General features: G+C 35.9%; 1 protein-coding gene across 1 annotated transcript; it reads right to left on the reverse strand.

Moving 5' to 3' along the window:
• Positions 1-348: 348 nt before the first annotated feature.
• Positions 349-6721, reverse strand: MARCOL (MARCO like). The gene is made up of 5 exons (XM_062189926.1): positions 6673-6721; positions 2747-3465; positions 1735-1800; positions 1329-1450; positions 349-394 (listed from the first exon to the last, which is right to left on the reverse strand). Exons 1-5 carry the CDS (start codon positions 6719-6721, stop codon positions 349-351), a joined length of 1002 nt encoding a protein of 333 aa, XP_062045910.1.
• Positions 6722-14255: the final 7534 nt, after the last annotated feature.

A 14255-nucleotide genomic window follows, 5' to 3' on the forward strand; every position in this document is an offset into this window, starting at 1 on the left:
TTAAAAATGTTAAATGGGCGATCCTGAGATAGTTTCTGTCAGAAGTTACAAATTAATGATCTGATTCGCAAAGGATGAACATCAATGAGGAGACCCGAATTCCTGGAGTTTGGGAACAAAGGGCTCATAGATACTCCTAAGGCCTGAGAAGTCTAAAACACAAACAACCTGTGGAATCAGAAGCTTCTCTGGAACAAATTTTATTTGCAGTGGAACAAATGAAAATCACATTGAGCCAAAAATTATTGTATGATTTATGCTGACCTCACGAACACCCAGGGAAATCCACTGTTCAAAGAGAACTGCAGGAGGTTTTGAAGTTCCAGGTAGTTTGATGCACATAGGTGTTTAGCACTTTCCCTCATGGTTCAGATTCAGTTTTCCTTTACTCAACCTAAAAAAAAAAAAGGAGAAATCAATGTCCACAATAAGAGAAAATGTTATTGTCTAAGAGTCGCGTGCAGGAACGCAGGCCTAGGTGCTGGTGTGTGCGGCTGTCAGTGACTGCAGTGAGAATCTGCACCTCCCAGCCAGTCCCTTCTCCGCTCTGCACCAGGCACCTTATTCATCAGATAGGGAACCGGGGTCTAGTGTCCTTTCTAACGACTCTATGACTACTGGGAACACTTTAAGATTTATTTATTTCTGCAATAATGACTTCTTAAGTACTTAATTCTAGAATGGTTGAAACAGTAGAGAGTATTCTTCCTTATTCCTATAGTTCATAGTTGAATATTCAGACATTCTGAAAGCTAAAGTATCTTTTTCTTCATCACATGTTACCATTTTAAACAGCCTATAACCACCTTATTTCTTGTGCGGGGAATTTTAACTCTTAATGGTTTGAACAACTAACCATATGTCAGCTTCCATATTATTAATTAAGTTTAAAATAAAACTTATTGGGCAACAATTAGAAATGCATGGGCTTTGTAGTAGTGTTTATTCTTTTGTGTATTTTACAGGTTCATCTTCTCTTGCACACATCAAAGCTCAATGAAAGCAGAAATGACTGTTTTGCTTACCACTTTACCTCTCGTCCTCAAAGAACTGCTAAATACACAGGTTGTTCAACTAATATACGGAAAGCAAACAACTCAAAAGTAAATTTACTCCCATATTAACATTTGAATAAATCACATTACTCCAGGAATTAACTAAATTTACTTTTCAAGAGTTAAGTATCATTTTTTGTGTCCTTTGGACAAACAATAGCCAAGCCACTATTGAAAAAAAAAAAAAAGACAGAGCTATGTGGAGAAACATTATTTTATTCTCCATGGGTCAGAACAGAATTTCTAATGTAAATGAATACAGAGCCTTCTTACCTCTTTGCCTCGTTGAATACACAGCGGTTACCATAGGTTTTCCCATCAGAACCACAGACTGGTTTGAAGACAGATGGACACTTTGCATTTCTAACTGGAATCTTGCTGATGGTACTGCCAGTCTGCAGTAATGTGAAAGATCATTAGATAAGGATAGAATAGCCAATGTACATTATAATAAAACAAATATTCATTGCTCATTTATTGTTAACAATACATAGTTTACCAATTGTTTTATTGACCCCTTATGTTTAATCCACATGAGAGTATATTGAAAAAAGGAGTATATTTTATTCAATTTTTTTTTTTAGCTACAGGTATGGATGCCTCATGCACTTAGATGACAAGCCTGAGATTATAAATGGATTAAATGTCTCAGCTGTGATTCCAGCCCTGACTTATTTACTCCAAAATCCTGCTCTGAGTACTGGTCGAACATCCTCCACTTTACTTCTCTGGAGAGAAATCCTCCCTGTATGGAGAAACAATAGTCAGGAAAAAGTCATTCTGGCGGTTCAAGAGAATCTGTTGCATGTTTCACCTATTTTACGCTTTAAGGACACGGATTTGTAAGTAAATGATGCTTTCTTCCAGATACTATGATGTAATTGAATAAACAGACAATGATTTACAAAGCAATAAGGTGAGCTCAACGGTGAAGGAAATCATTAGTATTAGAAGTACGTTAATGGAAAATCAAAGACCTTTGTAGGATATGGATGGCATGTGAGCAAGAGTGACATGAAATGAAGCTGGATGGCACACAGGAGCTGAATTGTGAAAAACAAATGCCTTGTGTAGGAATTTGTATTTTATCTTCCAGATAATATAAAATCGAATGTTTAGTAAGGGACTGAAATACCAGGTCAGATTTCAATTTAGAAATATCAGTTCAGTGGTTTGTAGATATGGGCGAGGTAGAAATGGATATGACGGTTAATCCTGGCAGGGATATAGGTTCAGTAAATGGGGGTCCAATACTAATGATTTCCTTCACTATTGAGCTCACCTTATTGCTTTGTAAATTATTCTCTATTTATTCAATTACATCATAGTATCTGGAAGAAAGCATCATTTACTTACAAATCCATGTCCTTAGAGCGTAAAATAGGTGAAACATCCAACGGATTCTCTTGAACTGCTAGTATGACTTTTCCCTGACTATTGTTAAATGAGTATGTGGAGAGACACAGAGAGGGCTTGAGCAGAAAATTATAGAAAAGAAAGGGAGATGGAGTACAAGAGTGCAGAGGTCATAAGTTACCATGTTAAGTGTGAAAATATCTTCTTGCAAAGTTCATTTTGTTGGATCAGAATCACTGTAAATTGTTGTTCATGAATGCAGTGTATTTGATCTACCATTTCTGTTCTTACAAAATAGAGTGGCTGAGGTGAATTGAAGAGGCAGTAACACTAACCTGGGTCTTCTTTATATTGCCATTCAAAAGACCTTCCACACTTTTTCTTTCTTCTTGATTGTAAAAAGACCGTGATTGCCTATGCTGAGATGACGACCCCGGCTTGCCCTGCTGAGTGGATGACCCCGGCTTGCCTTGTTGAGTGGATGACCCCGGCTTGCCCTGCTGAGTGGATGACCCCGGCTTGCCCTGCTGAGTGGATGACCCTGGCTTGCCCTGCTGAGTGGATGACCCTGGCTTGCCTTGTTGAGTGGATGACCCTGGCTTGCCCTGCTGAGTGGATGACCCTGGCTTGCCTTGTTGAGTGGATGACCCTGGCTTCCCTTGTTGAGTGGATGACCCCGGCTTGCCCTGCTGAGTGGATGACCCCGGCTTCCCTGCTTGATGAAAAGATCCAGAATTTCCTTGCTCATTAGAAGCTTCTGTGTTTCCTTTTTGGTTATATTCTCCTGAATTTCCTTTCAAAATCCAAGCTTCTGACATGCCAGGCTGGTTCAAAACTTCTGGCCTTTCATACTGATTAAAATACCCTGGTTTTCCTGGCTGGTTAGAATATCCTGGTTGTCCTTGCAGACTAAGTGTGCCTGGTTTTCCTTGCTCATAACTACCTCCTTGCTTTTTGGGTGGGTTAAGATCATTTTTTTTCTCTAGAAAAAGTTGAAGTTCTTGATTCCCTTCTGGTTGGAAAACAATTGGTTTGGAAATCTGGGTTGACGACCCTGGAAAAAACATTGTGACAAACACAAACATAAAAATAATTACTCACTTAACAGTTGACACCATCAGAATTTTCTAGATCTAACAGCTGGCAGATATGAGCCCTAGACTAGTCTATAAAACAATAAATGAGTAAATGAAGTGGCTTTTGAAGTAAGTACACTGGCATTCTATTGAGTCTGTGCTTCTCATCCTTTGTTGTATTTCTTTCTGCCTCTTTTGGTTTGTTTGTTTATTTGATAATTTCCGTGTCCTATTGACTTCTTAATATGGAGTTTACTTTCCTCAAAAGTTTTATTCAAACTTGCATTTATGTTTCACAGATTTCCTTGATACATATTTTTTATTTATATGACTTTTAAATTATTTCAGTGTGGAAGATTCATATTTATACTTATGCTTTCACTTGCACTTGCATTTACTCTGCCTTATATTTCCATGAGTATGTATCCTTGTACTTTCAAGTCAACTTAACTAAAATCAAATGTATCATCAATTGTTATCCACTGAGCATGTTGTAGTAAACTACTGCAGGAGGTTAAGCTCCAAGTACAGACACAGAAGTTTAGCAGTTACCAACCTTTGAAAAACTGCGACTCTGTGTGAAGTCTAAGGGTGTAATCTAGCCACTCATCCAATTTAGCAAAGAACACGTATCTAGAGGTGGGTGTCTAGTCTAGAAGGTAGGATGCTGGTAAGATGCTCATATTCCATATCAGAGTTCTTAGGTTCCATACCTGGCTCTGGTTCCTGACTCAAGCTTCCTGCTAATGTACAACATTGGAAACAACTGTGATGGCTCAAGTAATTGAATTTCTGTCGCCAGATGGGAGACATGGATAGAGTAGCTTTTGCCTGTCCCAGCTCTAGCTATTACAGGCTTCTGGAACAAGGAGCACCAGAGAGCTCACTCTTTCTGCCTCTCCAATATGTATTTTAAAGAGTGTATTTCTATGATGGAATCATAGCTAGAGATACAACTAATGCATAAGACGCATATGGTCCTGCCATCTTGAAACCGAGAAGTCTGGTAATAGGTTCAAACATGTAAATAGGAATGTATAGCAGCATAATCAATGCTGTAATGTGAGAAGTATACACTAGACAATAGAGAATGTGAGCGAGAATATGACATCCTGTCTCTTTCCTAAAGGAGATAAAAGATAAGAAATATGGGTAACAACCAGAAAAATAGCTCAAAGAGAAAAATTATTTCAGCAGACAGATGTGTATATGCATGGTCTCTTTGAGTTCTAGGAATCAAATATTGTTGATTAACAACTGCTAATACCAACTGGAAAACATTTAGAGATGTAGATGAAATGGGAAAAATGAATTGGCTGAAATATTAATTGTAAGTCATTTTTAATTTTTTAATAGGTGACACGGCAAAAGGAACCAGATCCTGAAGATACAAAAAAGATAAATAGTTTAAAATATGTTTTCCTTCCTTTTCTGTCCCAAACAACCCATTTTCCTTCCTGAAACACAATTACGTTTACCAGGTTTTTGTTGAATTTTTCAGATACCCTGTGTATTTACAAACATGCATGCATATTTTTTCTTACAATTAATAGCCCACTTTAGACACTCTTCTGTGACTTGTTTTTTTCATTTACAATTTAGTGGAGCTTTCTGTTTGTCAATGAGTTCTTTCATTTAATCCCTTAATGCCTGCATGTTATTCCTTATGATCAGTTTACCGTAATTGATTTGCCAGCCTTCTAGCAATAAACAGCTGCATTATTTCTTTCATTTGTTAGTATAGATGATGATTCAAAGAAAATATTAATATATCATTTTATATGAATAAAATTACAGAATAAAAACTAAAGTTGGAAGTCAAAAGAATAATTAAGATATTAATAGATTATGGTTTGACCATCTATTTTTAAATTGAAAATTTGGAAAATAATTATTTTTGCTTTTTTACTTTGCTTTATTTTAGAATTTCCTCTTCTGATTTTATACTCCATTGTGTGCTTGTCATTGCTTTCCTAAAAACTCTCTTTTCTTGACCTTCTCCATGCAAATGCCCACCATGTCTACTATTCACATAGTTATATCCATTAATGAATACATGCTGAGTACATACTATCATCTAGCCAGGCAGTGACAACATGGTATATGTCATCATGGAACATATGTACTAGTAAGAGATTTTAACTGTATGAGTCAGTTTTCTAATAAAGTATGTGCACGTATATATGTGTGTGTGTGTGTGTGTTTCTCCATTATTCTGTCCCATTTTTTAGTTTTCTGTTCTTATTTCTTAACTCATACAATAACACCTCCCTAGTGACATTCTACTGTTAATACTACCACATGATTGATATTACTTAACAGAATAGTTATGTTCATGCATGTACTTAACAGGGTGAAACAACTCTTTGGTTACTCAAGAGAGGAGCGAACCACTATGTCTTACAAGCATAATAAGTTGAAGGTCCTAGTAATTTTACCTTTACTTCTTTTCATTAGCTATAAGAAAGATGGAGGCCATAATTTGGAGAAAAATTATAATCTGTTTTATTATCATTAATTTGATATCTTGTGTTAACTGTGTAATTTATTATTTCAAGAAGTTTATATCTCTGAATGATAAGTGTACATGTAGCTGCACTAAGGTCAGTAATAGAAGTATATTGAATATCATGTACTCAAGAACTCAAGTAATGGTGACCAATGCTCTTATCCACAAAATTCATATAAAAACCCTATAAGAAAGTATAATTACTTTCATTTTACAAATGAAAAAATTGGGACTAAAATAAACAGGTTGTTCCAAATCACAGTAGAAAAGGCCAGGATTTGAACACATTTTTAATCTACCGTCAAGCAGAGGAGCATAACACAAAACCATTCCCTGTGGATCACAGGAGCCTGAATATTCATAAACTCTCATAAACCTTCCAGACTGAACTTATATATTCCTGTATAAAATCTTGCCTTTCCAATTCTTTTGCCTCTTCTTCTATTCAGCCACACCAAACTTTTCACTCATGTTACACTGGGCACTTATTTTTATGTCTCTGGATCTGTATCTTTTTTTTTTTTTTTTGGGGGGGAATTAACTTTTTCCATTTATCTGTCTGAAGGATATTTTTCTGTTTGAAAATCCTCTGACAAAGCTTTCCTAAATCACTAAACATTTCAAATTCTTTCATTCAGAGAGTTGGAAGGAAATTCACTGGCTGTGACATTCTTACCTGAGAACATGGCCAGGAACATGAAGGATAGGAAAATGCATACCCCCATCGCGGAGTCAGTTGATTGAGACTTGATTGGCGAGTGGAGTTAAGCGTAACTCTTCAGTAGATGCTCTCCGAATAAACCATGCTGATCATGACCATGTTATATATTTGAAAAATTCTCCACCCTAATTGCTAGACACTGTCACAGTCTTTAAAAATTATAGAGTGCCTTTCACAAACTGGAAGGTGTTGCTTCTCAAGTGGTCATTTTTAAAATGAGCTTCACGCCCCAACTCCCATAAATATCAACTTATCTTTAATATACATCTATCAGATATCTTCTCCTTTAAAAATTAAAATAGAAAAATCTGGGAAAATGATAGCACCAGTGTTCAAAGTTTTATTGTTAAGGGAAGGCTTATCTTCAGTTGGTGCAGTAATTGACACTATGAGTTTATCCATTCCTACTAGAGAATCTCAAGACATTTTTGTTCATATGAATTATGTCCTAATTACTTGCCTTAAATTATATTTTAAAAGGAAGTAAAATGCATTGAATGTTGGTCATTAGTAAGTGACGAATGCATCCAGCAGGGAATGATGACAGCTAATGTGTTTTTAAGAGGTAACAAGAGACAATGGGTCTCATGTCTGAAGAATAACATTACACTTGTCAGCCTCAAGCTAAGAAGCATTTTTTCTCAAGACATTACACCCAACAGAAGATAGTGTGAAAATGACCTTGGGATTTTCACTTGGTCATAAACACAATATTATAAAACAGTGAAATACTGTCATCAAGATTAGCTTTGTTATATAAGAGAAATTTAAATTAATTGGAGAATTCCAAAAGATATCATTGATAATGTGTGATCTGGAAAACATATAGCATGAAGTAGGTTGGTGGCAGGAAAAAATATAAGCCTGAAAAGGGCAGGCTAAGGATAAAGTGGTCCTTGGTTCCATCTTTTCAAGGGCATTTATATGGTAGACAGAAATCATTTTATCTGTGTAGTTCTAGATGGCATAATCTGTATAAAGAAGTACAGGAAAAATGCCTTTAAGTTCTAAAAAAATTTCAACTTTAGAAAAGAAGGTGAACTAGGTAATTTTTTTTTCAATCCATTCCAATTTTAAGATCCTCAGAATAGTATTTCTGGTTTGTGTTTTATTTTCTCTTTAGCCTATTTAGAAGGAAGACAATTTTAAAAGTCAGTGTCTTTTAACCAAGTTACAATTTTATGGTATAAAGAGAAAAAACTTGTAAAGCTTTCCACCAGAAGAAGGCAACTTTTCCCCTGCATAATTATCCTCTCAATGGACTTGGATTCATGAGTGTCAAAGAGTCATGACTCATGACTGGATCCATGACTGGATCAGATATTAGCTCCTGGCTTTGGCTTGGCCAAGCTCTGGCCATTGAACTAGTCGATGGAAGACCTCTCTCTCTGAAACTCTGACTTACAAATAAATAAATAAATCTTTTAAAAACCATCTGTAAAATAAACAGCATAGTTAAATCTTAAGATAGTTTTCCTGATTTACATACCAAAGACCTAAACTACTAAGGTACTGTCCCTCTAGCCTCTCCATGTGCTTCCGAAGCTGCTTTGCAGAATTCGTAATGATTTTCCCATCAGTGCCACACACATGTTGGTGGGTTTTTGAACAAGAATCTCCACCTGATGCTGATGTCTTCTTATACCTGCTCAAAAATACCCTGTGTAAATATTTTCTTATTTCCTTCCATTTCTTCTCTATGGATTGTATTCCAAAATATAATACTAAAAATAGGACCACGTAGTATGCACATTCCAAAAAGAAGATTTAGTGACATGCTATTCCGTCACAAAGATGTGACATGTTCTGTTTTTCTAAATCGCTATTGTACGTTTCCTTTTTCTGTTTTTACATTAATTTGGCTTGGATGACCACTTTATGTATCAATATTTATTCTAAAGAAAATAATTGCTATTTCAATGTGTACAGCTTTTCAAGATCTCTAATATTTACTGTCAAATTATTCTATCACATGTGTGTATTCAAGTGAAGATGGTTTGTTTCTTGTTAATAATTCCTGGGGAAGTTCATCCATACCTTTGCTGCAGTTCAGCTATTTCTCTTCAGTTTCGCTGGAAGCATCATGGACAGGCCAATCACAGCTGCTTTACCTTTACTTGTTAGCGTCCAAATGGGATGATAAGCGCTGAGGACAACTTCTGGGTTGTATAAAAAAGATAGTAAAAAAAAGATAGCTCATTTGATTTATTATTTATTATGCACCAAACACTCTCTATGTGTTTTACATAAATAAATTCACATACTTGTGAATTAGTTATTATTAGCTGAATTTTATTCATAAAGAAACTGAGGCAGGCTTTTATATACATGATAGATCACTCAGATCTCGGTTGCCTGGCACAGCTCAAGTTTATGATTATCTTTGTTATAATTATTATATATGCTACTGTCATTCTCAAAATCATTGGAAAATAAGTGATATTCATTTCATATTTTTATTAAAATGTACTATTATGGAGGCTTTGACTGAATAGAAACTTCTAACATGGAAATGTGATGAATGATTATTTAAAGACAATGAGAGACAATTTTCAAGTCCTTTTCCATTATTAAATACAGGACATCTGGACAAGTGATGACACTTTGTCCAGAACAGTGTGTTATAACATCATTTTACTTGCTCACTGGACCAGCCAAATGAGCTCAGGAGATCTTAATGGAACAGGCACAATATCTCTCAACCCAGGCTCACATTTGCCAAAGACCTGTGTGATAAGAAAGGGCCCACTGGAGAGAAAAGCACATGCCTGAAGTCCTCCTTGACTCGAGCCCCTGCAAGAAGAAAGCAGACAAGGATAAGTCAGAACAGCTCAGAACTGCAGAATTTTACTGTTGAAATTAACTTTACAGGTTTTCCATTAGAACTGTCTTGCTCTATGGATGAAGAACTGAGGCCCACAGAAGAGAAGACAACTTATCAAGTATACTCACCAGGCTTGTTATCTGCACAACTGAACAAGAAGGGATCAGGCTCCAAATGATCAGACAAAGCTGTCATCATTATATTTGCTATTTATGTGATTTTATCCAATCATGTTTTTTACTTCTATAATGCTTGCCTTACAACTAAGCTATCTAATCAAAGAGAAATGAAGGGAAATTCTGGATCTAGTATTTGTCAAAGAGGCAAATGCTAAACTAAAAAGAATTTGAAAATTCCACAACCTAGGAGCCATTTGATTAAAAGAAAACCAAGATAATGGGTGAAGAGTTTATTACTCTAACGATAAGACAAAATAATTCTGAGAGTATTGAAAAAAATTGTATGATTTACTATCAATAGTATCTACCATCTACTAAGAGATTTCTGTATTTTAAGCATTGTACTAAAACTTATATACATGAAGTCATGCTACTAACACTGTTTTAAAAGATATGGGAACTGAGCTCTGGGACAAGTAACTTGCATGAGTCCATATGTGTACAGCCAGGACCCCAGTCTCCGTCTCATAGACTCTAAAGCCAGTGTACTGAAACAACATTTTAATGAAAGAACTCTTAGAGCATATGCTTCCCATGTGCCATTTGCATGTAATGAAACAATAGCCAGGAAAAGGCAGTGACCTGATCAGTATTAAAGAAGACAGCTACAGTACACTCTTATTTAATGCTATAACTAGTACTCCAACAGTAGTTTTTCACTTTGTGTTACTATATGGGGCAAACTGTTGAAATCGTTACCTAATATATACTAAACTGATCTTCTGTATATAAAGAGAATTGAAAATGAATCATGATGTGATTGGAAGGGGAGAGGGAACGGGAAAGGGGAGGGTTGTGGTTGGGAGGGAAGTTTTGGGAGGGGGAAGCCATTGTAACCCATAAGCTGTACTTTGGAAATTTATATTCATTAAATAAAAGTTTAATAAAAAAAATAAAGAAGACAGCTACAGAACGACTAGAAGCCAAATCTTGGCCTCCAGATCCTGGCCAGTTTATGCTACATTGCATTCTTGCTCTTGCTCTCTTTCTGTCTCTGTCACTTCCATCTATCTATCTATCTATCTATCTGTACCTATCATTGATCTATCTATTTAACATGTATCCATCTATTCTCGGCTCCACCCCCCAAGGACCTACATATTTATTTGGTCATTTCTTTGCTTAACTGGAAGGTAAGACTGACTCAGCTTTCAGTAAAAAGGGGTCTCAGAAAATTCTGGAAGTTGAGAAATTTAGATGGGAGTTTCTGATTTCAATCTAAATCTTACTTGAATGTTGAAGTTTATTTCGAAATGTATTCTACTAATTGTGGTTTGCTGAGAAAAACATGGTTGCCCTGAATCTCCTAGATTAGCACATGGGAATCACAATGTCTGAGACAGGCCTTCTCATCTTATGAGATGTAACATTGTATGTGGAATTGTAAAAACTATCTCTTCCATAGAATTACAGTGAAAATTAAAATAGCTAATTAAAAAAAAATCATTCTAAAGTATAAGTGTGTTGAATAGTCACCATCATTAAACATCACTTTCATCACTATAAACTAAAGCATCGTGTTATGATATTGACCAGGCTGGTCCAGAATTGTTTCTTTTATATATTCAATTCTGAATATGTTTGTATCCGTCTCTATCCTTTGATGCAATTAAATTACTTTAAAAAGTTTATGGTTTTTTTTTTGTAAGACAAAGAGATTCAAAAAGTTCTTAGAAAACACGCATTATCTTTTAATTCCATTTCCCATGAATTTTTTCAAGCCCCTTTGGACTTTAAAACTTCATTACATAGGACCAGTGTAGCCTTACTCTAAGGCAACATCCTTATGAACATGCAAATAGATGTGCATTAACATGAGCTTTTAACTCTGGTGCAACAAAACAGTTCTAATCCTGAGAGAACTGCAAGGATTATTCACTGTGTGTTCCATTTGGAAGGGAAGCCAAAGCAGAGCCTATAGTTACTGTGACAGGAAGACAAGGCATTGAGAGTTCGCAGGTCAGAGAGCGCGGAAGCTCTGCAAAGCAACCCTCTACCACTCCGCTGAATGTTTATCACCAGTTCTGTGTTAAGAAGCTACATGCTGTCAAGGTAAGATGCACCCATCTTTTGCTGTGAACTTAAAAACTGCTCTAAAAATGGTTAATTAAATAAAGATAAGCATAACAGATTCAAACACAAGTATGTCAGAAGTTGCTGAAGCTCATTTTCAGGCATTTGAGTACAGGTAGGGCAATTTCTGCGGAACTGGAACATACACACCCGATAACTTCATTACACTTCTGAAGAGACAGATTTCCTTATAGGCCTATGAACAGCATGTTGAAGTATATATGAAGATATTTTTACACATTATTTTCATTTATCCTAAAATTATGTATGTGATGTCTTATGAACATTGTGAATGAGGCATTACTGAGTCTTGGTAAGTTATGATTTCACTCATAATTCCTTATAGAACTCCAAACAAAGAGACTACATATGTCTAAATCCAACTCCTTTCAGGGACTCAGCACCTGGGGTACGTAGCCTAGAAGTACAGCTATCCTGAGAGCGCAGAGTGATTTCTCATGCAATTTGAATTGATAGGAGGGCAAAGGTTACCCCAGGCCCCAACACCCTTGAAAAGATGACATTTGAGCTGCAAGAATAAAGAAGGCGATGCATGCAAAAGAATGAGGATTTCCTTTCGCCACAGTTTGCTTTGCTTGGTCTTAAAGACATCCATTGTGGTGCACATCGCATTTCTCACCTAAGCAGCATGGCACAACATTTTCCTACAGACTGGGTACACATACTGCTAGCAAGTAGAAGCAAGTCTCTTCCAGATTTTAGGATTTCAGTAACAACAACTTAGTGTCCGTAGAGGGGTGGGAAGGAATTCATACTTGATGATGCGTTCATGAGATCCTGCTGGTTTTGCTTATATAGAAGGGTAGGAAGGTTTTTGGGAAGTCCCTGAACTGAACCTATAATTAGTTATGACACCTATGGGAGGGGCTCAATGATTCTTTACATACTCAGTAAGCAAGAATGTAATGATATCTCCTTAAGTCTATAAAATTTTGAAAGCATTGCACATTCAATAAGATTATTGCTACAAAATGAGCTATATTTTATTGGGTGAGCCAGCAATTTTCTCTGTAATGAGAGCTCAAGAACTATGTTTACCATAAAACAATTCATATAAAAAATAAAATAATTCAGGTAATTGCCATTGTCACCCTGACCTGAGACTGGTGTGACTGCCTCTCCCAAAACCGCTTTGCTTGCTCAGCAAGTGTTGTTACAAATATTTTCGGCAACAGAGTTGAGGATTCATTTCTTCTACCTCTTGTTGCCAGTTTTTCTGTATCTACTCTGGTACCCTCACTTCACTCCTAAACATTAACCCATCTTTGACTTTTATATACTTTGTGTTTCTGTGGGGGTGCAAACTGTTAAAATATTTACTTAGTATGTACTAAATTGATCTTCTGTATATAAAGATAATTGAAAATGAATCTTGATGTGAATGGAATGGGAAAGGGAGAGGGAGATGGGAGGGTTGCGGGTGGGATGGAAGATATGGGGGGGAAAAAGCCATTGTAATCCATAAACTGTACTTTGGAAATTTATATTTACTAAATAAAAGTTCATATTTAGGCTGAAAAAAGTAAATAAAATCCTCAAATAACAAAAAAAAATAGCAATCTAAACTGAAATCTAACCAAAAGAAGGAAATAAAATTGAATAATAATTAAAGGACAGAAAAATGAGATAGAGAACATAAAAACAATGGAAAAAACAAATAAAACCAAAACTTGATTTTTTGAAAATAGCAACAAAACTGGTGAAGCTTTAGGTAAATGAACTAAGAAAGAAAGAAAACTCAAAGTATTAAAATCAGAAATGAATATGGAGACATTACTATTAATAAAGAAATTTAAAAATTATTAGAGAACACTATGAACAATTACACACCAATGAGTTAAATAACAAATAAAATGGATACTCTCTTGGAAATATACCAACTGCCAAAACAGAATTATGAAGAAATAGAAAATCTGAGTAGACTTACAACTTGTAAGATTTAATGATAATCAAAAACATCTAATGAAGATAAGCTGTAGATCAGATACCTGGTGAATTCTACAAACATTTACAGAAGAATTAACATCAAGCCTTCAAAATATTAATTAAGGCTTGCAACTAAAACAACTAAACCAGAGAAAGCATAAATATAAATTCCCAAATATCTGCAAAAGCTAGGGTGGTGTTAGGCTGGAACCAGGACTTCCATATGGGTGGCAGGTACCCAACCTGAGTGATCACGTGCTGCTCCTAGCATGTTTATTAACAGGGAGCTGGGACCAGAGTGGACAGGAGTCAAATCCAGGTATTCTGATATTGAGTGTAGGTGTCCAAGTAGTATCTTGACTGCCATACCAAATGCTCACCCCTAATAAGATGCAGGCATTTTGCTTGGGTTTAAGACACTGGTTACTCTATGTGAGTCACATTTGTGAGTGCTGGAGTTTGACTTGTGGCTCTAGCTTCCCACAAAAACAGACTCTAGAAGTCAGTAAGCAATA

This window comes from Lepus europaeus, chromosome 4 (genome assembly GCF_033115175.1).
Source record: "Lepus europaeus isolate LE1 chromosome 4, mLepTim1.pri, whole genome shotgun sequence".
Lineage (NCBI taxonomy): Eukaryota > Metazoa > Chordata > Mammalia > Lagomorpha > Leporidae > Lepus > Lepus europaeus.

Excerpts from the sequence above, each read along its gene's own strand:
- MARCOL (XM_062189926.1), bottom strand. The coding sequence starts at position 6,721 with ATGGGGGTATGCATTTTCCTATCCTTCATGTTCCTGGCCATGTTCTCA. Across the intron at positions 1,451-1,734 it reads ACTCAGAGCAGGATTTTGGA|ACTGGCAGTACCATCAGCAA; the intron begins GTAAATAAGTCA and ends ACATTACTGCAG. Across the intron at positions 395-1,328 it reads GTATTCAACGAGGCAAAGAG|GTTGAGTAAAGGAAAACTGA; the intron begins GTAAGAAGGCTC and ends TTTTTTTTTTAG.